The 26,379-nt window shown below is 39.2% G+C and overlaps 2 protein-coding genes across 4 annotated transcripts in view; both read left to right on the top strand.

Moving 5' to 3' along the window:
* The window catches only part of adamts10 (ADAM metallopeptidase with thrombospondin type 1 motif, 10), a 61,982-nt gene extending 57,554 nt beyond the window's left edge, over positions 1-4,428 (top strand). For both annotated transcript variants that reach the window (XM_074668210.1, XM_074668209.1), the window contains 2 exons: positions 57-222; positions 1,361-4,428. In XM_074668210.1, the coding sequence (XP_074524311.1) occupies positions 57-222; positions 1,361-1,470 (276 nt within the window). In that variant the 3' untranslated portion in view covers positions 1,471-4,428. The remainder of the gene's footprint in view (positions 1-56; positions 223-1,360) is intronic.
* A 2,670-nt stretch (positions 4,429-7,098) lies between these two features.
* myo1f (myosin IF) lies at positions 7,099-25,956 on the top strand. Of its 2 annotated transcripts, XM_074668733.1 has the most exons (29): positions 7,099-7,224; positions 7,412-7,571; positions 12,475-12,603; positions 14,449-14,538; positions 14,623-14,717; positions 14,869-14,956; positions 15,064-15,153; positions 16,356-16,487; positions 16,612-16,746; positions 17,602-17,734; positions 18,202-18,398; positions 18,560-18,640; positions 18,736-18,822; positions 19,055-19,141; positions 19,274-19,441; positions 19,729-19,814; positions 19,907-19,988; positions 20,315-20,421; positions 20,500-20,598; positions 20,686-20,830; positions 21,049-21,163; positions 21,248-21,417; positions 21,573-21,718; positions 22,126-22,272; positions 22,353-22,501; positions 22,607-22,669; positions 23,306-23,513; positions 24,657-24,817; positions 24,943-25,956. In XM_074668733.1, exons 2-29 carry the CDS (start codon positions 7,569-7,571, stop codon positions 25,017-25,019), a joined length of 3,270 nt encoding a protein of 1,089 aa, XP_074524834.1. In that variant the 5' UTR covers positions 7,099-7,224; positions 7,412-7,568; the 3' UTR covers positions 25,020-25,956. The 2 variants fall into 2 exon arrangements, with proteins under 2 accessions (XP_074524834.1, XP_074524835.1); XM_074668734.1 differs by lacking the exon at positions 7,099-7,224 and having other exon boundaries at positions 7,375-7,571.
* Positions 25,957-26,379: the final 423 nt, after the last annotated feature.

The raw sequence follows: 26,379 nt of genomic DNA, 5'->3' as shown, positions 1-26,379 counted from the left end.
TTTTGAGCTTAAATAAAACACCCAAGTGACATGTTTGTACACTTTGTGTGTTTTAGTGTTCGGCCAAGTGTGGTCTGGGTCAGCAGATGCGTTCGGTGCAGTGTCTGACTCACATCGGCCAGCCGTCCAATGAGTGTCTGGAACATCAGCGGCCAGCAGCCATGCAGCAGTGCAAGAGCAAATGTGACCTCAGTCTGCCCGTCAATACAGACAACCCAGAAGGTCAGAGGTCACACAGTGCTCCATCTGTTTCATTTGTTTTCCATTAAAATATCACATCGAGATGTCTAGCCAAGGTGTTTGATTTTGGGTTTTAGAGGCACTGAGCAAACTCACATCTGGTGAGCTGGATGCAGTGACGACAAGTTTAAAACTTGTGCCTTTCGATCAAGGGTTATAATAGTTAACTAAAAACGAAAACTAAAATTTAAAATACATTGCAGTTAACTCAAACTAATAAAAACTAGAAAAGAAAACAAAAACGATAAGTAAACTAAAACTGTATCTTGTGTTCACAAAACTAACTGAAACTAACTAAAATGACAGACAAAATTCCCTTAGTTATAGTTTTTGACAATAATAATAGCCTTTAGGATTAAAATTAATGCAACACATTTTCCCAACCAATTTTAGACAGTTTTAGGCTGTTGTCAGTGCCGCACAGCACCATCATAGCGGCGTATAGGGACGAGCTTGTTTACTGCACTGACTGGCTGTGCGCTGTGCTGCGACGAAATGTAGTGGAGCAATGAATTAGAGCATCTGTAATTGTTACAGAGTCCAAGTTTTTATCGTATTTGAGTCTGCCTTTATTGTTACAGAGTCCAAGTTTTTATTTATTGAAGCTCATATTACATTGCTTTTTTATAATTTATGTTGATATTATTTTTATGTAATTTATGTCAACATTATTTTATATAATTTATGCTTATATTTTTTATATTAAGTTTATATTATTTTCATGTGTTTAAGGCAGCAGCCAACATTTTGGTATCAGCATTGACTGAGCAGTGAGCACTATGTTGGACTTGAAAATAAACAGTATGACAAAATATTTACTCTGACCTTTTTGAATCCTGCACCTGGTTAATAAGGTATGAAAAAACTAAAACTAAGCCTTGTTGCAAAAATCAAAACTAAATAAAAACTAGAATGCCTGCTCTAAAACTAATTAAAACTAAACTGTAATGGAAAATAAAATGTCAAAACTAACTAAAACTAAACTATAATGACAAATCCAAAACTATTATAACCTTGCTTTCAATGAAGCTGATGAGCTTCTGACTCCTATAATAATCTTATGTTCTTTGTCCAAGTGTTGAAGTAACTCATTCGTTGTTGAATGCATGTCTTCCTACAGAGTGCAAAGATGTGAACACTGTGGCCTACTGCCCCATGGTGCTCAGGTTCAAGTTCTGCAGCCGTCCGTATTTCAGGCAAATGTGCTGCAAGACCTGCCAGGGACACTGACCACAAGGACACGGTAAAAACCCACAGCCTGCTTCTCTGGGTCACGCACACACTCTCAGTAAGCCTGAAAACCTTCCCACTGAGCCTTCCACAGCAGCAGTGACATTTAACCGGGATGCTGTCTGACTGATGCCTGGTCCTGTTACTGGACCGTTTCTAGCCCCAGCCAGTCTCCTCTGTGGGCCGAGCTGAGTTTTACAATCCACTGGAGGGGAGGGCTGCTGAAACCTGGAGAGACGTCACTTCTTTGAGGATGAACTCTCTGTCTCTCGAAACGATCCCTCTGTTGTAATAATTTGGTGCTACTATATTTCAGTTTGGCCGCAGGGCTGGTCGCAGTACTCTCTTAAACCTGTATGATAACTGGTGATATTTGTTTAGTTATGAATTTAAGAAATCCACTTTGTAAAGAAAATGATTTTCCAGATATCTTCGTCCATAAAAGGAGTATCATGTTATAAGACGAACGGTTTCTTTTTTGTTATCTAATAGTTGTTACTTGACTTCTTGTTTTATGCTTTTGTCCTGTTTCATATCAAACGTATTCATTGAGTCCTTGCTGTAACTCGGCTGAAGTGTGAGCAGAGTTGAAATTGCACAAAGTGTCAGCAGTCAGAGGACTTTTGTATTTTATTTTTTACATGATGTGATTTGACTTGATCTCTCTGTGGAAGCTATAAATGAGTCACTGCAGTGAAGCCGCCGTCTTCTTGCCATTTTGGTTTTGTCTACCAGCTCTTCAGAAACACGGGAAACACAGCGACATGGTCAGTGTGTGCGAACTCACAGGGACATTTTCAGATTAAAGGATGCTTTTGTGGCTGCAGAATGCTGCGGCTTTTGTATTAAATCTTTTTAAAGAACTGTTTCTTGGGATAAATGTTTTTAAAACTTGCTCTGAGGAACTGCCAGCTTGTGCCCTCTTGGGATGTTTTTGCTCATTTGTATTTGTGCCACAAATAAGGGCGCTAAAGTGATGTGGGCCAGCTGTAGACTGATAAAGCAATGCTATACTGACAAAAACTATCGACATTATTTGATTTATATCACAAGATTTGGTGCGGTTTTATTAGTCTATTGTCCATCCATCAGTAAGGATTTAAATTTGTATTACTTCAAAAACCTTAGTTTTCACAGGGTGAACACACACACAGAGTCCTTCAGCTGTTTTCCGAACTTTTGAAAGTTTCTCAGTTCAAGCTTTGCTGTAGATGTTTATCTCTTTTCTCTTTTTTTCCAGAGTTTGTTTTCTCCACATGTTTCCACTCATTCGACAATACTGGTAACTTTTACTGTGAGTGTAAATTCTGAGCACAGCGAGCTCTGCCAGCAGGAACAGGCTCAGCAAGTAGATGAAGACCCCTGACCGCATCGCTTTTTATAGCAGGAGTGATAATCTGTGGGTTGGATTTACACACCCATAAAATATCTGGTATCTTTGTGGCACAGATCTGATGTATTTATGGCTGTCAGAAACCCATCTGCTGTGCAAGGGTTGCTGTGCCAAATATTTCTAAATAGGAGGTTCATTTAAACTGGCGCAGAGTGATATTAAACCTGGAGCAATGTTAGAAACAGACTGACGTATCATCAACATAAGGTATCTTAAAGATGAGTAAATGTCTGTTAAAAGAAACAAGCTGTGATCATCAGCATTCTTAATATCCTGGGAAAAAAGAAAACACACCTAATCACTCGTCAGAAACAGTCCATGCTTTGAAATGTTTTTTCCCTTTTAAGGATAGAGATGTGATCATAGAGTCACTGCACTCCGATTAGTCATATACAAATGGTTTCATCAAAGAAATGTTCGTTTTGATTTGAAACAAAAAAGCTGTTTCAGCTGATGGTCCATCCTGCAGAGCTTCTTTTAGAAATGCTGCCTCAGAGTCTCACAGCTCAGTCATCGCTGTGACGTCCGCTGTGCTCTGAACTTTCCTCTGACCGTAGTTAGTCACAGACGTTCACACTGACCACTGCTGACAGTCGCTCTTTGTGACACTACCTGTCATATCCTCTCATATAAAGAGAGGAAGCTACAATATATACGTCATTGAGGATTAGCTGCAGTGTTGTTCCTGTTTTCTCTTGTGGTGCTTTGGTTTGGATTGGTGCTAATAGTTCAGTGTTTATGTCTGAATATTTCTGAATTATCCTTTAACGTGTGTTCTGTTAAGTTTTTAGGATTCAGTTTGAGCCTTGTGTTACCGTATCAGTCTGCAGAGCCCGATAACATGACCCTCACTCACCAGCAGGGGGCCTCATTGGGTTCAGTTCTATCATAGTTGAAGCTTTTACCTGACTTTGTTAAACATTACCTCCTAAAATCCCAACACTTTGAAAAAGGGCCAACACATAGAAAAAAAAATCTGAAATATTGGGATTAAGAAATAAAATTGGTCTCCATCATTCATCTTTCTGTTTTCATAGTTATTTTTAGACTTGTCAAAAATAAAATTTAGACCTAAAATTTGAAAAATAGTGCCACTTATCGTAAAAGTTGAATATTTGGGAATCTCCTTTTCAGATTAGAAAAAAAATTATTTAACCTACATTGGTAAAAATGAGGTTGAAAGTGTGAAAAGTAATGTTTCAATCTAAGTTTGGTTGTTTTGAAGCTTACCAATACCACACGTCCATCAGGACTGACTCAATGAGAAAATGAACTGCAACATTTTCAGTTGCACATGATTTGCCTGATTCTCTCCTGTTTCAGTGTTGAAGTGTAAGTTTTTGTCTCTGTATCCACCTGTGCCTGTATCAAAGGCTCATGTTGAGGAGTGAGCCTGTTCTGTCTGAGTAAATAAGAGGGACAGTGTCGGTAATGTTTGTTTTGTTGTACACATGATAATTATAACGTGACATGTACTGTATGTTGTCTCATCTTATAGAAGATAAACCCATACGTCCCCCTTGTACATCTTTTCTTTTTTTTAAAGGAAATAATAAATTGATTAAACAAGATGCATTGATGATTCTAAAATATTCCTGGTCTCATTTTTCCATTCATTGTTCTTTTCTTTGTAACAGCGTGACACATGTTTGGCAGTGGGCGAGTTAAAATAGGCCCCAGACAGGCTGAGATCATCAATGATGGTCGTCTATTTCTGGATCTGACCTCCTTTGTGGAAAAGATGAAGCAACAGTTTCATCCTGTCGTTAGAGGCCGAGACGTCCCACATGACAGCAAACATGACAGGGTTTATTAAAAGCACTGTTACTGAACATGCGTTTGAGTTTGTAACTGTAAATAATTCATAAAAAGAGGAGTCAAACTCAAGCTACAGCCAGAATTACACACAAGATATTAACTCCTAGAAATTTTGAAAGGCTCTGTGGGGACTCTTAAAGTGATCTTGAAATAGTAACACTTTTATATATGTACCTTTTTAAAGTCCACAATTTAAAATGAGATTATTAGTGCCTGAATTGGTTATTTCTAAATGCTATTTCTCAGTGTTCGTGGACAGGTTGGATTTTCCCAGTGAGACACCAGACTGTTAGTAACACTAAACAAATAAGTCTGTTGACTAGACCAGTGGTTTTCAAAGTATAATATTAATGATAATAATAATAATGATATTATTTTTATTTTTTTTATTTTCATAACCATTTTACCTGAACATACAACACTCAAAGTGTCATTATCATAGGATTCTCAAGTTTCCGATTGAATCTAACCGCACCTCGTGTGACAGCTGCAACCTCAGCTGGACAATATCTTGATCTGTGTTGACCTGGCGGTTTTTGCCTATTAAGCTATTTGAAAAACTAAACTGAACTTTGAGGCTGTCTAACTACTGGCTACATGTAAGAAAGAAGTATCCCACCTTGGCTGACAGAGCCCTGAAATGCCTTCTCCCTTTTGCAACAACCTACGTGTGTAAGTCCAGCTTTCGTTTGTTGATATTTCATATTCTAAACAAAAGTAATGATTATTGAAAAGTGAATAAAAGTTAGAAAACACTTCTTAAAGTTGACATTTCTTTACATATTTTGAAACATTGTCTGTTGGTTTCCAAAGGGGGTCTCTGGCCAGAAGCAAATGCTGCTGGGGGTCTTGGATGGTAAAGTTTGGGAACCCCTGGATTCGACTACACTACAAATCGAGTTTACAAGGTTTGTCTGTTGTCCCATTTCTAACAATATGTTACCATAAACAAGAACATTGTCTTGTTGCTTTGCATCCTGGGAAAAGTTGTCTTGAACAAAGGAAGTTGTGATCTGCTCTCCATTCATTTTCTTTAAAAGTGGGTGATGGTGCTCATGGGAAATTTTTTATCCTAAAAAATAGTCCTCACAGCACCTTTAATTTGAATCAGCAATCTCTTCATCAATCAAATGTCAGAGTAAAAATCCAATGTGCCAATAATTGTCTCTTAATGGCCCAAAGTTAGTTGATTGGAAATTGTCTGTTGAAGCTTCTTTGCAGAAATTGTGGCGATGTCTTAGGAAACAGGTGGGGCCTCTGACTCACGATTTTTTTTTTAAATGCCAAACAATAACAAAGTGAGAGCTGTTCTTTTCCTCTGCATAAGGTTGAACACATCCCCACTGGAGGTGTCGTGTTTGTGGACATCAGAATGTCGTGTCTGCTTTGTGCATCTGTTTTTGCTCTGATGGCTTCATGGGTCTGGGGCCCTCTTAAGGCTTTGAGGCAGTTTTCAGCTGGATGCAAAGCAGTTGGGATAACAGTCTGCAGCTCCAAGGCTGAGGTCTTAACTTTCTACCCTGAAAACAGTTGACTGCTCCCTCTGCAGGGGGAGTGAGTCGCTGTAGGAAATCCAGTATCTTGGAGTCTTGTGTGAGCTCCCAGATCCAAACAGTGTATCTCCTCCATCCTTCAGCCATGGTAAAGAGCTCAGACATCTGGAGTTTGGAGCATTTCCAGGTATGTCCACAATCCAGTGGAGACCCAAAAAAAGACCCAGAGCAAATGGAGGGGCTATATTTCCCACCTGGCTTGGGAACACCTGAGAATGCCCTGGAGATGCTGGAAAACAGTGTTCAGATCAGGAGAGGGATGTCTGGATCCACCTGCTTAGCCTGACTGCAGATGAGTGGAGAAACTGGAAGAATAAATGGGGGAAACAAGACGACCAGGGATACCCCCAAAAAATTTCTACAAAGAGACACAAAATCATGCAAAAGTGATGAGCAAAATTTAAAAAAAAAAGACATCTACAGGGAGACAAAGGAAGATCACCATATTCGGCATATTGGCTGCAAAACTGAAGCACTAAGATTAATTTGTAGGTCTTGTATGCCTGTAATGTACATATTTCTTTTTTTTCTCTTGGTTTTGGGATAAGTTTGAGCCCCTTACAAGTTTTTAAACCAGAAAGTCACAACTGGAGCCATGTCAGTCTTGATTTCCTGTGCAGAGACTCACCAAAATCAGATACAGCAAGAACCAAACACCTTTAAAAACAAGCACCCTCCTGTCAGCCGTTTGTGTGTGTGTGTGAACACCCTGTGTGACCCTGCATCAGTAACTCTGGGCGTTGGAAGCAGCAGATCCTCTGGTGACACAAACACACGGTGAAGTAACCACAGCCTGGGTGGAGCTCAGCACAACTGAAACACCATCATTGGGCAAGAGATTGAAGCTCATTATTACTCGAGTGAAGCATCACTGCTGTCGAAATGTTTGACTGATTGTGCTGTTGTGATGTGTCGATGCTGCCTGTTTGGTCACTAGTTTGTCCTCCCTCTGATGACAGAAATACAGAAGTAGCGGCTTAACCCTGTGTGGTGAGTGTGTGGTGTGTGTGTGTGTGTGTGTGTGTGTGTGTGTGTGTGTGTGTGTGTGTGTGTGTGTGTGTGTGTGTGTGTGTGTGTGTGTGTGTGTGCTGCCTTATAGCAGTTCTTGTTTCACACACTGCATCTGTAGGAGGATGAGGAAGTAGGTTTTTGAATTGTTGCAGTGGATGTCTTGCAGGTTTTTGTCTGGTTGCTGTCGGCTCTGACTGTCCTGCTGTGTGTGGCTGAGATGGCTGCAGCCTGAAGACATCCACCTGTGGATTTTACCAACACACACACACATACACACACTCTCTGGGCAGTGGACACCTGAGGAGGAGAGGCCCACAGGAACAATGGTACAGTACCACACCTTTATTTTCCACACACACCTTCACTCAGATGTTGTGTGTGTTCTCTCCTCTTGTTTCCTCTTCAGTGAAAAGTGGCTCTTGGCTTTTGAATCTTTTTCCTGCAAGACAGAATCTTTCAGATGTTTCTTATTCCTGAAAGTGTCAACAGCTTACTGTGACTTGTGTTTCATGTCTGTAGTTTCAATCCAAGAAAGCTTGAGTGGCTTTTCATGCTTGAAAACTAGTTTTTACAAAATAAGGGATGTGATGTGTTTCTTACAAAAGGCCATTTCTTCAGGGAAATTCAGTTCCATCTGCAACACCAGATGAGTTTCCTCTTTTTCAAGACTAACCCTTTCAATGAAACTCACCCAAGAAAGCAAAAACACCACCTCTGTTTGATTCATGCTCATATTCAGCACTCAAAATGTGGGTTTAGACTCCTAAAATGTAAATTTCAGGTGTGCAAAGGACAAGAAAGAAAAATTTGATGTGTCATTTTTAATCAAAACAAGCAGAAAAAGGACATCATGTGAAGATGCTGATTTCACAAAGCTGTGCTGTAATCTCAGTTTCTAAGATTTATATCTTTAGGATGTTTCTGCACTGTGGGGGTCGGCAAAGCAAGCTGCAGGCCGTTGCAGGAAGAGGAGATGTAGCATGTACAGAGTTTATGAGTTTCACAAGAGGTGGAGACGAGGTGTGAGAGGGGGAAGTGGACTACAGGAGAGGCTGTAGTTTCTGTCACAACACTTCCTCCTCACAGTCTGTATGGTCCTTACGCACCCAAAGCTCACAGTCTGTTTAAAAAAATGTTAAATTGTTTCATTCTGTTAATCTGAAATTGTTGATTTGAGATTATTTTCCCTATGCTGTAACATTAATCCTTTCAAAATAAGAGTCTGAAGTGAGAGGTGTTAAGTAGACTGACTGAAATGCTAACACTGAAGTAGCATGTAGTCATATATGAGGAGGTTCCTGCTGAGTCGTGTGTTTTAAAGTCAGCTTCACACTCAGCAGTGCCACAGGCTACAGTGTACTGCAGACTAGCTGGCAAAACCACAGCACAACACAGATAACTGGCATGTTGTTTTTTTAAATCCCCAAGCATCAGAAATTTTCTCTTTTACACTAACATCACTGTCTCACTCGTGAACATCATGTCTGAGGAGAATGAGAGTTTTTCTCAGTGATATCTTTCATATTTTTTTCTTATGTTTGAATTATCTTTTTAACAGAGGCAACATTTGTCATGAGCACCTTCTGATAATTGGGCACATTTTGCAAAACAGGTGAAGTTTCATTTGCAGTTTAATCTGCCTTTATGTGCCAGAACTCAAAGCTACAGCTTCTTTTCTTTTTCTGGCATTTTCTATTATAATAAAGTTACTTAGTGTCGGACGGTTGAAAATTTGGCCATTAACACTTCTAGTATAATACTGTATACACCAATCAAAAGATCCAGATTACAGATTACAGATCCACAGATTACAGATATTTAAGTTTATATAAATGTTTTTCTAATGAGGCTGAGCACAATATCTTCCTACAAGGTCGGGGGTCATTTAGTTCTATTGTTGTCCTTTTTGGCTGATGTCAGGCTGAGTGATGAGAGGTTTGATTTAAACATTTTTCCTTGGGTGAATGAGTGGTTAACTCCATATAGTAGCTTAAAATCAAGTCTGATTGTATAATTAATAAATGACCCTTAATTAAAGCATGATTGCACGCTAAATTAAATGGAAGAATAGGTTCATGCTGGTTGTCTTTTTTATCCAAAGCATCACCAGGGATACAGGAATGAGCGAAAAAAGAGACAGGCAGCAAATTTAGTGTAACAACAGAAATTTCAGTGAAATCAGTCTATGGATGAGAATTTGGAGAAGTTTCGGCTTTGTGACATTATTTAAATCTAAGGTAAATGAGTTGGCTTCAACCAAGCAGAAAGCCACGGTCTATAAATGTGAGGTTAATGAGGAAGTTTTAGAGACTGTAGTTCCTCAAGAGTCTGCTTGAAGAAGGCTTCAGAAACACCTGAAACCGCACAATCACCAAGGCAGAAAAGACAATCTTTATAAGCTTGACAAACATATTTACAACCTTGTTAAAAAAAAACAACACTTGAATTGTTCCATCCGCACACTGTAGTGGCTTCAATAGTCTTCGAAACTTAGCATCAGAAACAAATGGGTGACATCACAGAGACTATGACTGTGTATTAAACTGTCTATCTATGCTTTTAGCACCTGAACTACCCACTCTAGCTGTGTTTCCATTACACCTAGAAATGCACAAAATGTAAAAATTGCAAAAAAAAAAATGGTTTTGTAAACGCCACATTTTCAAAAAAACATCTCAAATTTCGGATAAAAAGTTTTTAAGCTCTCATGAGGTGGAAATACCTTTTTCGCAAAAATGTCACGTCTTAACAATACATCTCCCTCAAGTTGTACGCATTTCTGGTTGTAAAAGAAACTCCCCCAAGGTGAAATTGTTCTTTATCGAAACTTCAGAAATATCACTTTTATTTTGCTTCTGTCAAAAAATACATGAGAGTAGAGATCTATCTTCGATTTTGCTTCAAGAATTTTAAGGTTAGACTGCTGAAGAGGGTTTTCCACAAGGCAACCTCCGGTGGCCTTAATAACCATGACAGGGTCAAAGGTCAAATTACGTTGATAGAGTTTGATGCAAATGGATGATTGGAATCAAAGCAATTTGTGACTTTTTCCACATGACACGTTCATCCAGGTCACTTGGCGACTGTCATAAGCTGAGGAGACCAGAGCTGGTTCACTGTGTGCAAAAGAGGAATGAAAACAGTTTAGCAACAAGCATCTGAACTTTCAGAAATCCCCATCTCACACGTGAACCTGAGATCTTTAGAAGAGATATCTAACAGTCGTCTGTGAGTGTTAGACATGTTGATTTAACATGACTAAATGTTCATATTTAGACCAAAGGGGGTTTTACCAAGCAGCACTTCCTGACCAAATGTCAAAATCTAGATCATGGTGTAATTAAAGATAAATGTGATGTTCTGCATGGAAACAAAAATAAAAACACTGATATGTTCCTACATGACCCTGAATATGGGCTCTATTGTTTCCTCTTTTTTACTAAAATCAAAGCGTGCATTCACTTCAGCCCAATTATGTCTTAATCCTCTGTTGAAAAAGACAGCAGTAAATATATATGTGTCACAAAAGTTTCACATTGTTGGCATTTTATAAGGACAACAGCGCTAAGCTCTGTTAAATGGTCATTCAGACTTTAGCATTTTGAGGTCTCCTTTATGTCATCATTTCATTTATAGTGCCATCTTCAGGATGACACCCTGTGTCTGGGATTAAGTGACTCCTACACTGAAGGGAAGTTGGAAAGTACGGAGAAGTGGAGTCACACAATTCTTTTAGTCCCTTACGAAGAATCCATCCTTTATTTGAATATTTCAATGAAACCAAGCTAAATTCTTTCTTGAAGCCCATTGTAATCATTTAATGCAGCTCAGGCAAGTTATAGAGAGACAACAGACCTAGCCGTAAAAAGATCATTCATAACCTGAAGACCACATTGCTACTTTTGGTTTCAAGAGTGAAAATTAGACATACACCTTGTCTGGGGTATTTAAATTTAGAAAAAAACCCACTAATAATACACAACATATGTCACGTACTCAGGTGTTATGTAATTGGCTTACATAAGGCATACAATTTTATTTCAATATTTATTTAACTCTTTTTTAAAACTTTGATGTAGGTAACATGGGAAGCTTTAAGCTTTCTACTAGCGTTAAGATACATGTCTGCGTTGGTTCCCAAACTACAGGTTGTCCAATTTTGTCTTATGATAACTGAGAAAAGTACAAGCCTCTTATCAGAAGATGGTTGTTCAGTTTAAATTTGCTGAATAGCTTCAAGCAGTTTCAAGAAATGAGTTTCAGTCATGTGAATCCAGGTCAGAATCCTTACAGTGCTGACTCTCAGCCTGATCCTCTGCACATGCAGCAGTAAATGTTCGCCAAACACACTAGACCACAGCTGTGACAAGTCTTCACACATCAAACACACCCACATCTTTTAGGGAACACCCAGACTCAGGATATCAGCTCACCTCAGGGTGCTGAAACGAGGTGTCATCATCGACCTCACCTGGAGAGTTCTGGTCTGTGTGACGCCCTTTAATTACACCTTTTCACATCACAACAGTCATTAAGCTGGAGTCAGCTCAGTGAGCCTCCTCTGTGAGGTGGTTTTAGTTTCACAGAACTGGAGAGGCGCTTCTCTAAAATTTCTTTAGTTAGAAAATGAGCTCACACCACCTATGACTTGTTGCCAGGCAACCAGACACAGCTTCCTTTACTGGTTACCACAGTGGGTGACATTTTTTTAATGTGCATGTACACTGATGCCAACCACATCAAACCTACTTCATGAGATACTTCTGAGTACCCATGTGTCTTCATGGCTCCTTTTTTGTCATTCTTTCAGAGTCATCTACAGCTTTTACTTTGTTTGTATTCATTAGAGGAGCAAGAGAAATGACCTCCAAAAGCACCGCATTCACAGAATTTCTTTTCAAACCTTGTTTTAGTTTTCTTAAATTTCTGTCTTCTCCCAGGGATTTGTTTGGAAATGCTTGCTTTTAAAGTTACATGAATAACAAACAACCTCCAAGCTCACACTTTGAAAGCTCCCTTTACTTCTTCTAGTTCAGCTGTTTCGGAGGTTGAGTGGGTGTTTGTATGACGTGTCAATTGAATTTCACACGAAATCTGTGGTTTGATTTACATTGTTTGAAAATAAGGGGTTTATGTCCTAACAAATATCTCTTCTTTTTAAAAAGCAACATTTTACACAAGTTTCCACTGAACTGTTTCTTCTGTGTGTCTTTCTGTTGTGTCACTCAGGCCAAGTATCACTGGCAGAGTCAAAATGTGAAGCAGAGCGGTGTGGACGATATGGTCCTGCTGTCCAAGATCACAGAGGACGCCATCGTAGACAACCTAAAGAAAAGATACATGGACGACTACATCTTTGTATCCTTCAAACACACACTAACATTAGATTCTCGCTCTCACTTTGTTAGTTTAACTTTTTAATAATGCACGATCCTGAAGGTCGCAGCTGACACAAATCTTGATTTTTAATCCACTGTATCAACATGAGATCAACATCCAACATGTGAAGTGAGTTTGTGTCAAACAAACTTAGAATCTTGCTTCAGTATTTTTGGGGAAGGAAGTCAGAATGAAAGTAAGAAGTCCATGCATCAACTACCTGTTTCATGATTACGTTTACCATTAGTCGAGATTTGAGATTAAAGACAAAAAAAGGGTCAATATGCGAACTAAAGCACACATATGATCAGTAAATCTAACAGATAGGAGTAGAAAGAGATCAACCTCACTCTTCCTCATCGACGTTCACTTTGTGACTCAACAGCTCACTTCCGCTTTCCCTGAGCACAGCTGAGCTTCAGACCATATTTAGAGTCAAGAGAGCAGCTGACATCACCACAGGCACACTGAAGCAAGAAGTCACATTTATAAATACAAAACAACAAGTACTTATCACTAACATTAATGGAAGATTACTTCTTCTTCTTTGTTTTTAGTATAGATGATGTGGCTTCCTCCACCAGCCCTAAAAACACTTGTAAAACTGCTTTCAAGTCACTAAGTAGTATGTCAGTATGTAGCATGTACTTTTTTTTTATCAAAGTAATTAAAAAGTAACAATGTCAAGATGAGGTTGAGTTGAGGTGTAAGGTAAACTCATTGATCCCAAGCCGCAGATCATTTTTACTTGAAAAGTAGTCCCTGAATATAATTTCTTTGATAAAATGGTGCTTTTGGTTTATTGGATGGTGGTTCACAATCACACTCCAAGATCCAAATGTCGCATGTGTTAGAAACTTGTTACAGATTTTTTATAGTTATATATAATTTATATAGTATATTTTTACATTTACATATTATAAGTTGACCTTTGATTCACACATTCACTCTGGATAAACAGCAGTAACCTTGATACTCATGTGTTATCTCTTGTGCCATCATCAGTTTGAAATTCTATTTTATTATATCCTGTATTTTTTATTTTGGCTTTGATACAGACAAAATTATTGACATTTTCATTGATCTAAACATTGCTTGGTGTTTGTGTTAGTTTGGCGACTGTTTGCAAGTTAACACGCTTAAACAAAGATGGTAAACATACCTCTGTTGGCCTTATTTATGGGCCTTTGTCTGAGTCTGGTAGTCTTTTCTTGCATCCAACACCATGGTGAGGTCTTGATAAGGGAGATTTGGTGTCTTGAGAAGTACTGTAAAAGAGTGCTTAATCCCTACTTTTATTTGTGCGCTTTAAAAGACACTGGCAAATTGTACTTTCCAGAGAGGTTTCTTTTTTGGACTGACTTTGTGAAGAGAGTTTTTTTTAGCTTTGTTTTGATATTAAAGACAGTTACTGAAAACTTGCAGAGGTTTCTTCAGACACTGACATGAGCGGCTGTTGTAAGATTAATACCTTTAAATAACTGTAAATGTTTGCCAATCAGAAGTGTCCTGAAATGTATCTCTGTACCCTACTATTTCTGTGATTATTTCCTAACTTGAGAAACACCCTTCTATATTAAATAGCTTTCATTACATCTCATCAGCTTTATTGTTTTTTTTTTTTTCAGCTTTAGACACCGAATTAAAATGTACTTGGTTAACCCAAGCTGTTTTTTTAGAATTTAGTGAATGGGAGGTTTTTCCTTGAATTTAAAAAAAATGCAGTACATCAGTTCCATTTTTAGAGGTGAGGTTTGTGAGGCTTTATGAAAATGTGCACTACTAACTTGTCCGTCACTTACACTCCTTGACCTCTCTGCTCAGACATATATCGGCCCTGTGCTGATATCAGTCAACCCGTTCAAACAGATGCCTTATTTCACTGACAGAGAGATCGAACTTTACCAAGGAGCTGTGAGTAAAAATCAAACATTTGGTGATTTTATTTTCCACAAACCTGAATCTGCCATAAACATTTCTCTATTTCTGCTCTTTAAGGCTCAATATGAGAACCCACCGCACATCTACGCTTTGACTGATAACATGTACAGAAACATGATGATCGATGGAGAGAACCAGTGTGTTATCATCAGGTGATTACTGCTCTGCTTTAACTCTCTCCTTGTGTCATCCCCTTCCTGGCTTTGGCTGTGTTATTTCATGATACGGTGTGTTTCATCATGTGCTTGTCAAGTCAAAGTGATATAATGCTGCTTTGTGGTGTTTTTCATGTTGTTGTGGTAGCGGTGAGAGTGGTGCTGGAAAGACAGTGGCTGCCAAATACATTATGGGTTACATTTCTAAAGTGTCTGGTGGAGGATCTAAAGTTCAGGTACAGACAGCCTTGATGACTCAGTACACATTTAGAACTTCCTGCAGTGAGGGGAGAAGCTATTTCTGTCATGTCTCTTTTTGAGTCACCTTGTGTGTTTGTTGCAGCATGTGAAAGACATCATCCTACAGTCCAATCCTCTGCTGGAAGCTTTTGGTAATGCCAAGACCGTACGAAACAACAACTCAAGTCGCTTTGTGAGTAAGAAATGTGCTTTAATAACCCTGACTGTGTTAAACATGGATGTTGTCTCAGTGATGTTTCACACTGTCAACAGACAAATTAACCAAACCCAAAATCATGTCTAATGCTGCAAATATTTTGCTCTTGGTATCAAAATGGCTGAACTATAAAAACAAGTCCTCTATAAACATAACACAACAAACCTGCTGTCTCAATTTCTGTTAAAATAAACCAAAAACACAATCAGTAACACCACATAGGTCAACTACAGTCTTCCTTTTCACTCTGCCTCTTTTGATGTGAGACAAGCTCATTAAGCAGCAAGAGATAATCCCACATTTTCTGTGCGACTTGAAGGGAAAGTTATTTTTTTTAAGTGGGGATGTATGCAGCTTCCTTTAAGTGATCATATGTGTGCCAAATGTATACGATCCGGGTCAGCTTGGCCCTTCTGTTAAGAAAACAACTACAGAAACACGACTTAGGCTAGGCTTTTAACCAACAGACTAGTCCGAGTCAGACCTAACACACAGAATTTAATTTTGAAAACTGATGATCTGCAATGTATAAGTTTTTAAAAAATTAATGGTATCTGTTAAAGAAGAAGACTGAGAAAGAATAAACTCTACAGAGTGTACTTTGTCAGTCAGGTAGTGTTCTGTAATTGTTGATAAATCATGTCAAACTGAGATGCAAGAATGTCAAAATTCACATGTATCACTTGATCAAACATCATAGATCACATGAGCTGATCAGTGCACACATGTTAGAAAACTATCTTATATACTGACTTAAATGGAGGAAAGCATTGTGATTAATAAAAGCTAGCATCCTATCGAGCCTACAGTTGTGTCACCTAGCAACACTGGCTTGACTCTCACAAAAGCAATTCCATTTAAGCCCCCATCATTTCTCATCAGTTGGGTCCTGATGCTCTAATTTCACACCTTCAGACCACAAAGGGAGACCAATGTGCAGCTTCAGTGCACAACATCAGTTTGTTTTTCACCACCACTGATGTGACAGGAACAGACACTGTGTGTGGGGTTAACACATTGAGACAAGTTTTTTTTTTAACTCATTCAATTTGTAGGAGGCAAGGGGCTGACCCTTTTCATATAAATATTTGTTGTAGACATGAAAGCAGGTAACTTCTGTAGTTTGCTGTTATTTTGTAATATCTGACCGCTCACAATGCTTTCTTTGCTCCTTCTAGGGTAAATACTTTGAGATTCAGTTCAGCAGAGGAGGAGAGCCAGATGGTGGGAAGATCTCAAACTTCTTGCTGGAGAAGTCAAGGGTTGTGAGCCAGAATGAGAGCGAGAGGAACTTCCATATTTACTATCAGGTAAGAGAGGTTCAAAAACACATGGAGGTGTTAAAATAAAAGATAAAAAAGGGAATAATTTCTTAGATTTTTCTTATTCTAATAGATCAAAAATATATCTTCTTCTTGCACTACTGTCTTTCAGCTGATAGAGGGCGCCAACGCTCAGCAGAAGGAGGGCCTGGGCATCATGACTCCGAACTACTACTACTACCTCAACCAGTCTGGGACTTATAAAGTGGATGGAACCAATGACAGCAAAGAGTTCCAAGAAACTATGGTACAATGGATGAAAACTGAACCATATAATGACTAAATATGTTTTACGGACGGGTTTATAAACTTTACCCATTAAGCTCCATACTGCAACGGCAGTATGGAGCTTAATGGGTAGCGTTCACTATGGGTAACGGTAGGCTACACCCTGGTTTGGGTTAATGTAATTTATAATTGCGCTGGTTTGAGGATCAAATACCTTAAATTGAAAGTAATGATTGACAAAAAGGTTGTTTTCAAGCAGCAGCAGTAGAGACCAGTTAACTTTGTGCGTTTATGATGACAAACGGACGAATTTTTACTAACTAAATTGCCTTGCAACAGTACCTACCTTTACATTAGCTAGCCAACGGTCATTTGCGAAACAGTTAGCCGTTAGAAACATAAACTCAAACAGTCTGAGGCTTTAATTTCCAATTAATAAAAATGTTTCCAATTATAAACTTCACTTCTTACTTACTACTCATGTAGTACAATTGGCTTAAAGTGATGTAGAGTTAAACCCCTGCTAAATCTTAATTTTTGAATAAAGTGAAAGCATTTTTAAGCAAGGTGGCTTAAATTTCAGTTGGTGACAACCTTTAATTCTGCGTTTTAAATGTAAATTGATGTAACTATTGTAAGTCTTTTCAAACACAGAGTTTCAGCAACATTGGAAGGTTGTTTCATCAAATTTCTGTAATAAATTGCATTCTCTCTAGCCATAAAAAGCACTGAATGAAGGACATAGGTATCATAACATATTCCTCAGCCTTCAGGGAAGTTCAAAATTAAAACCATTGCTTTTGTTTTGAAAAAGAAAACCCACTGATTTGTTTGTGTTAGTGTTCTTACTCTGCTTCTGTATTGCTGTCTCCAGGAAGCCATGCAGGTGATTGGGATCCCAAATGACATCCAGGTTCAGGTGCTGCAGATCATAGCAGGCATCCTCCACCTGGGAAACATCAGCTTCATTGAGGCTGGAAACTATGGGCAGGTGGAGAGCACTGACTGTGAGTGAGAAGCATACACACACATTAGATACACATCCAGACAGTCATCCATGTGTGCATACATATTCCCACCTGGTGTTTAAATTGCCCAGTTTCTCTCCAAGGGGTATGAGTTAATTAAAGCTTTCTATGACAAAGCAGTCCCATGGTAAACACCCTGCTAATTGAAAGAGTCTGTGCACATCAGTACTCCCCTGTTTATCTTCTCCTTTGTCTGCTGTCTAGGGATTACCTTTTCAGAAGATAATTGGTCTTTACTTTCAGGTTGGGAATATTACCCTCTCACATTTGCCGTCTGGAGTTTCACAATTGAAGCTACTGCAGTCTATATTAGTTGAAGTTACATTTAATAGCCGTCAGAAAGTCTGCAAATTTCAGCCTTCGAAATGGAAAAAATCTGATTTGTTTTAATGACTCGTTTTATCATAGCAGACATGGTTGTGTTCATATAAAATATTCCTTTCCAGTGCTTGCCTTTCCTGCCTATCTGCTGGGCATTGACCCAAACCGCCTGCAGGACAAGCTGACCAGCCGGAAGATGGATTCAAAGTGGGGAGGGAAGTCTGAGTCTATCAATGTGACCCTGAACCAGGAGCAGGCCACCTACACACGAGATGCCCTGGCCAAAGCCCTCTATGCTCGACTCTTTGACTACCTGGTGGAGGTAGTGAAACTTTTCACACAGTGGCAATAGACACAAAATGAGGAAATAGGGAAATGTCCTGCTTTTGTTTTCTTTTTTGTTTTGCAACTGAAATACCTGAACATTTTACACTGATTAACTCACATTTCTACTTTTCCTCTGCTATCTGTCTTTCTTTTTAGGCCATAAATAAGGCAATTCAGAAACCATATGAAGAATTCAGTATTGGAGTCCTTGATATTTACGGCTTTGAGATATTCCAGGTTTGTCCATGACTTTTTCAAACAAACATAAAACAAAGGATGTTAGTTTTTGCATAGTAAAACTTGCAGGTTGATGTTAAATTCTCACCCTGCAGAGGAATGGCTTTGAGCAGTTCTGCATCAACTTCGTCAACGAGAAGCTGCAGCAGATTTTCATTGAGCTGACTCTGAAAGCTGAGCAGGTAGGAACAGTGAAATATAGTGCTTCTGGAATTTCTGCCACTTCTCTTTATTTGTATGCCTTATTTCTTAATCTCTGCAGTATGTTGTGTGAGTCACTTTATGATTAAGAGTGAGTGTCTGTTTGAGGAACACCTGCAACTTTGCATTGTGAAAGCAGCATAGAACATGGATTGATGTCTCAAAAACACTTTTCAACCAGCTTTCATTGACTGACTTTTTAATTTCTTTCAGGAAGAGTATGTTCAGGAGGGCATCAAGTGGACTCCGATTGAGTACTTTAACAACAAGATTGTGTGTGACCTCATTGAAAATAAATTGGTGAGCTCATAACAGCGTAAATTTGCAAACCAAAAACTAAAGAGATTGCATTGAATGATGTGGGATCTTTCAAATATATGTCACAAACTGTGAGTGTTTTCTGTAATGTTCATCAACACCATGTTCCGACAGAATCCTCCCGGTGTAATGAGTGTGCTGGATGATGTGTGTGCCACCATGCATGCCAAAGGAGAAGGCGCAGATGGCACTCTGCTGCAGAAACTGCAGGCGGCTGTAGGGACGCACGAACATTTTAACAGCTGGAACTCTGGCTTTGTCATACATCACTACGCTGGCAAGGTAGGAGCCTGACATCAGTTGAACATACTCTCTTTTAGCAGGAATTCAGCCCTTTGACAAGAACATGTGTTTTAGTCATTTTGATATGCAGAGCTGCTGTGTGAGGCCTGGTGGCAGATGTTCTTTGTTGTTAGTAAAACATGTTTGTTATCACTTGAACACTATAAACACCAAGAATGAAGACTAAAAAATATATAGCAAAAAAGAGAAAACGTTCTTGACTATTAATAATATGTGCCTGGTAATTCAAGTTAACAGTGCTGACATCACACTGATTGTTTTTTCAGGTGTCATATGATATCAACGGCTTCTGTGAGAGAAACAGGGATGTGCTCTTCCCTGATCTCATTGAGCTCATGCAAAGCAGTGAATAGTAAGTCTCTTAAGCTAGTGTGATTTTCTCACCTGTGGTGTTACAAAAGAAAAATTCAGCAAAAAAAAAATCCTCTGAATGTGTCCCTGCAGTAACTTCATCCGCAGCTTGTTCCCTGAAAATCTGAACACAGATAAGAAAAGCAGACCCACCACAGCCAGTTCAAAGATTAAGGTAAGCAGTAGCCACTGTTGCAAGGTTGGTGTGATACCAAGACAGGCTATTTTTACATTTTAACTACTATAGTAAGCGGTAAATTTGACTTTTGAGGATTAGATTTTTTTGTTGGAAAACACCCATTCCAAATCTACTGGATACAGTCAGAAAAAAAGTAAAATTTACCACTTAGTCTTTAGGGGGCGCCAAACTCAAAGCAAGCCAAAAGTTCCTCACAAGAGCTTTAAATCAACATCTCCTTATAATGTGATTCAGATACAATTAAAAATGTAGTTTATTTAGACTGTACCAATGCTTTGATCATGCATTGTTGTTTCCGGCAGAAACAAGCCAACGATCTGGTGAACACGCTGATGAAATGCACTCCACATTATATCCGCTGTATCAAACCCAATGAGACAAAAAGACCGAAAGACTGGGAGGAGAGCAGGTCAGCATCCTTACTTCAGACCACATGAAAACATTTATTTAATCCCTCTAATAAGGGTGATGATTTGTGTGATTATAGAGTCAGGCACCAGGTGGAATACCTCGGACTGCGGGAAAACATCCGTGTAAGACGTGCTGGATTTGCGTATCGCAGAGTCTTCAATAAGTTTCTGATGAGGTGAGTTCAGAAAGAAGAAAACTGCTCAAACACACTGTTAGAGTCAATGTACATTTGAATTGATGTGCAAAGACTTGTTGTTCCTAGGTATGCTATTCTGACAGCCGAGACGTGGCCATGTTGGAGGGGTCCAGAGCAGCAGGGGGTCCTTCACCTCCTCCGCTCTGTCAACATGGACAATGATCAGTACCAGATGGGACGCACCAAAGTCTTTGTCAAGAACCCTGAATCTGTAAGAAACACTTAATAGATTTCAAAGTTTCTTCTTTATGTTTTTTTCTGATTTAGTAGATGTTTTTTATCCATTTAGAATTTTTTTTATTTAAAATTGTTATAAAGCCATTTATAAGTTAGGTTTATAAAAGGTGTTCTATGCATATAGTTTCTTTATTATTGCCACAAGTGAATTACATTATTTCAATAAAATATGTTTTTGTTATATGCCTCTAGCTCTTCCTTCTTGAGGAAATGAGGGAGAGGAAGTTTGACACCTTTGCCAGGATCATCCAGAAATCCTGGAGAAGATTCATTGCCAGGAAGAAGTACGAACAGATGAGAGAAGAGGGTGAGTCACAGAAGAGGTAGCCATCTTACTGCCATTCATATTTGGAGTTGTGGTTATTAATGTTTGTTCATTTTTGTGGCACAGCCTCGGACATCCTGTACAACTCCAAGGAGCGGAGGAAGAACAGCATCAACAGAAACTTCGTTGGGGACTACCTCGGTCTGGAGCAGAAGCCTGAGCTGCGACAGTTCCTGGCCAAGAGGGAGCGCGTCGACTTTGCTGATTCCGTCAACAAGTTTGATCGCAGATTCAAGGTGAAACTTTAAGAAGTTTTGCAATGATGGGTTTGCTGAACAAAAGTAGAGATGTGTTGTCACAATGCCTCACAAGCCATCCCTCTTCCCCAAAGCCTCCGACTCTTCTTCTCCTTTCTAGCACTGGTCACACTTCTCACTTCTCATTTTCACAGTCCATCAAGAGAGATCTGATCTTGACCCCAAAGGGCATCTACCTGATTGGTCGAGAGAAGGTTAAGAAAGGACCAGAGAAAGGAGAGATAAGGGAAGTGCTGAAAAGAAAATTGGAGTTTGGATACATCGGTGGGGTCTCTCTCAGGTAGGCGTCTGGTGTATGAGACACCCCGATCACCATCAGCAAGTGGCATTTGCGGTTGTGTGTGATTTTGAGTTGGGTTGTGAGAATAGAACCAGCATGCTGCTTTTCATAAACAACCTCTGTGTGAGAAGTCACTGTTTGAGCAATACCAAATATGGAGAAGATCTCGTGATTCATGTTACTAGAACTTCTTGTTACTATTTTATCATCTTAAAAACTTGATTTTAAACCCACATTGCCATGCCTGATAAACACTGGAAGTATTGTTCTGACATTTTTATAATGAAACGTGATGAGTTATTAATACAAGCCTGAGACGAGCACACATTTCCAATTAAAGATGTTAGATGACATGAGTGCAGTATTAAAAGGGAATCTGAATAGTCTATTTGTCTGTTTGTTTTTAGTACAAGACAGGATGACTTCTTCATCCTGCATGAGGCCCAGTATGACAGTCTGCTGGAGTCCAACTTTAAGACAGAGTTCCTCAGCTTGCTTTCCAAACGCTTTGAGGAATCCACCAAAAGAAAACTGACAATCACCTTCACTGACAGGTAGATAACTACAAACTGTGATCATATTTGCTGAAGAAACACAGACACCAACCCATTGATGTGCTTTTCTTATCGCTCAGGCTGGAGTTCAGGGTGAAGAAAGAAGGCTGGGGTGGAGGAGGCACCAGGGTGGTGGTGTTTCAGAGGGGTCAAGGGGACCTGGCAGTGCTCAAAGCTGGAGGGAAGACGCTCACTATCACTGTTGGGGACGGTCTACCAAAGTCCTCCAGTAAGTTTAGGAAATATTGTAAAAGCTTCATTGAAAGAGATACGTGACTGTTGAGACAATTTTGAATTAATTGACTTCATTACAAGTAAACTTTTGTTTTCCCAGAGCCTACCAGGAAGACCGCTCCACAGTCTCACGGTGGAGGAAGACATAATGTCGCCAGCAGAGGTGAACTCACCCCTCACACTGTCTGGAAGTCCTTTCTTATCATTGTTTAGTCCAGTTTACTTTATTGATAAGATACAGATATACTGTAGCTTATCATCAAAAGTAAACTGAACAACACAATGAATAGTAGTGAGCTATCTGAAAAATTTAAAGGCAGGTTATGCGACCTGGATATGTGAGAGTAAGTGCTTCAACACTGCCATGAAATTTTTCAGAAAGCTCACTTCCTTCCTTTTATGATAGTTTATACGGCAAAGTGTAATCTGGGAGATTAGATATACATTTATGAATAAGCAGTTGTAACCCATTCTGTGATACCTGCCTATGTTTGTGTTAGTACTGCATACCATTGTTCAGTTTGGTGCTTAAACTTCTGCTCTTGTAAAATGTTGAAGGTGAGACTAATGTTTTTTGAGAGATATGTTTACTTTGGTAAAATATCAAATAATAACAATTCAGAAACTGTATGTTTAAGCTAGTGCCTGACAATTTCACTCTCAACTTTTTGTTGTTCCTGAAGGGGGGATTTCTTTTTGCTCCTGGATAAAGTCATAAGATATACAGCAAAAAACAAGGACAGCTGTAGACTTTAAATCAAAAAACTGTAAAACTTTATCCCCTTTCCTCTCTCCTCAGCTCACCAGAATGGAGCAGCCAAGTTCTCCAGAGCACCTCACAACCAACCGTCAGACATCACATACTCATCCCCGCACAAACAGGCCCGGCCACCCAGCGCAGCCCTGCCTAAACTAGGCTCCCACAGTGCCCCCCGGGCCCCAGCCCACAACCAGCACAACCAGAGGAACTTGGACTTCCTCAACGTGCCTGACCAGGGCATGTCAGGGTAAGAGCCATAAAGGGAGGAACCACAGTATGTGTGGGTGGAGCTGTTAGTCACTAAATGTCAGCATATACGAGAGTTGTTGTGGCATGTCAAGGTGAGGCTCAGCACTCACTAGGCAACAGCACATGAATTAACTTCACAGATAGAGAACTAAACCTGTTTTTAGAGAGCAGGAGTTTCAGATGTTCCACTGGTTTCTGTTAAGGCCTGGCTTTGTTGATACTGAAGGGTTTTAAAGTGTAATCCTTAGGCTCAATGAGTTGGGAGTAGATCATGTGTTTTGGGGTTTGATGGGTTACAGAAATTTCCATCAAGTGTTTTATATGAAGTTTCCATAGAGTATCACTTCAGAGAATCTTAATGTTGTTGTGTTTTTCAGATTATAGGGTGATAAGCTGCGACTATATTTAGATCTTCAGAGTGAACACTGTCCTTTTTTAATTCTGGTAACTTGATGGTTTTGATAGTGGTTTTAATGATGGTTTCACATACTCTTGAAGAACTCTTCTATTTAAACTTTGTAGAGTTTCTATACTTGAGTCTGCGCACTTGTGGTTGTTAATAGCTGCAGAAATATTTCTGCCATCACATTGAAATTAGCTGTGAATTTGAAGGACTGCACTCTAGCACAGATGCAATCTAGAAGCAAACACCTCACAGCTTTTGTTGTAGTTAGCAGTGAGCGATAAAAGCCACTTGGCCAAGAACTTACCTTGGATATTTTCTGTGCAAAAGTTTGTTTACAGTCCGCCGAGCGGCTTGAGATGCAAGAATAGAGATGGTGTTGGGACATGAGGTTTGAGAGCTGTCTTTGTGTGCAGATGTCAACTCAGAGATTTACCCATGACAGATTATCTTTAGATAACAGAAATGGGTTCCTGGATTGCATTACAGCTATTGTATTCTGCCTCTATTTCCACACAGAAAGTTCCTCACATTCCACTGAATCAAACAGAAACGCCATCAGAGAAAGACCTCGTACTGAAAAAAAAAATCGAATGCAGACTTAATGAAACAGTACCCATACAGAGTTTTGTGTTTTTATTTCAGCTCTGAATTTGGGTACAATGCTGCTTTTTTGAGATTGTTTTATTTGTTAGTCCTCCTTTTCAGCAGCTCCCTTTTTCTCCCTCTTTGTCACAGGCAACAGAGGAAAAGAAGCATCAGTAAAAGACCTCCTCCTGCTCCTAAACCACAAGCTCGACCTCAGGGGCCCCGCTGCCGGGCACTTTATCAGTACATTGGCCAGGACACAGACGAGATCACTTTTGATGTCAATGATGTGTTCGACCTCATCAAAGAAGGTGTGTGGATGATAGAGAGGCAAGATGGAGCATGGTCATAAAATATAACCATCCATGTTTCATGTCTTTGACAGATCTGAATTGTGTTGGTTGATAATGTCTCTCTTTGCTTCTTCTCTCTGTAGATCCGTCAGGCTGGTGGACAGGCAGGATTAGAGGAAGGGAAGGTCTCTTTCCTGGAAACTATGTGGAGAAGATTTAATCTGGACAGGTGTAACTTAACTGTATTGTTGAAAGCAGCACATGCTGATGTTAAGGGAACTGCCTGGTAGTAGTTTATGGTACATCTTCATCTATAAAAGCAACAACTGTGAAGGTTTGGACTTCGCTGACATTTGAGACACCTACAACTTGTTCTCTGCGGTGACAGACATTGCTCCTCAAAACACAAATCCACTGCAAGGAGGTGCTCAGGTTTCGTCTCTCTGTTGTTTGGGACTCATATATTTTGAATGGGATAACATAAAAGCTTTAACTTTAACCCAATCTCCTTTAACACCTTTTGTCAGTGAGTGTTCACAGTCTTCAGAGCTTAATATGAGCAGGGCCTGAGACTTGAGCTTGAATTAAAAAATATCTTCCAAATATTACCTGTTGGTTCATCCACACATTTCTAATGGAATGATGGGGGCATCAAAGACACAATGTGGTGATGAAGGCTCCAGGACTCAGAGAATGTGTAGTTCAGGAGCTTTTCGGAGGGCCTGTAAAGTGCCTGAAATTACTGAATAGTTACAGCCTTGGCAGAACAAATGACCTAAAATGACTGCATTGCTTCCTGGTGTCTCTATTCTCCATGTCTGCCTGGAGTTTTCTTTTTGATTACCAATATGTTCAGTATTCATGATTGAAACCAAAGCTTTCAATTAAATTCAAATGTTCTTTTTCTATATTACATGAAAAGTGAGCTTGACTGTAACTTGCACTGAAACAAACCTGCTTTAGCTCATCATCAAAAAAGACATTTCTTTTAGTCTGACTAAAAACTCAGATTTTTGTATTTGTGGATTTCTTTTCTCTTAGGATAAGTTTCTCATGTGTTTTTCCATCACATTAAAAGATAGAATAAATATATTTTTGCATTTTTACCTCATAGATTTCGCACTGGTTAAGATTACAATGGATGTAAGTTATGAATGATTTCTGAATGAAACAGGAAGAGGTGACTTGAGATTTTTCAAAAGTGTTCAAAAACCAATTTTTCTTTTTCTTTTTATATTTCAAGTTGGTTTTGTAACATAGTGTAATTCTTTCTATGTCAGTGTCAATTTTTGTGTTTATGAAAAAAGAAAAAGGTGAATCAACATAATTTTCATAATAAATCCATTTTACAACAAACTGTCATGAAGCTGATGGCAAATAAAGAAGTTGTCAACACTGGCTGTGATACATGTAAAATAGATAAATGCATAACTGTGGAAGTAAACAGCATCTCCTGTGCAGGAATTTAAAATTTCAAGTTACAAGCTGCTCAATCAAAAGTGTTATAGCCATCTTCAGTTTGTAGGTTTTCAAGATAATTGAATGAAAAGTATCTTAATTTTGTTACAGTCAGTTTTGGT

The sequence above is a fragment of the Halichoeres trimaculatus genome, unplaced genomic scaffold, assembly GCF_033239565.1.
Source record: "Halichoeres trimaculatus isolate MK-OKI-2021-1 unplaced genomic scaffold, fHalTri1.1 fHalTri1_scaffold_4, whole genome shotgun sequence".
NCBI lineage: Eukaryota > Metazoa > Chordata > Actinopteri > Labriformes > Labridae > Halichoeres > Halichoeres trimaculatus.
Note: the sequence above shows the minus strand (reverse complement) of the source record. Positions and strands in the feature narration are given on the sequence as shown.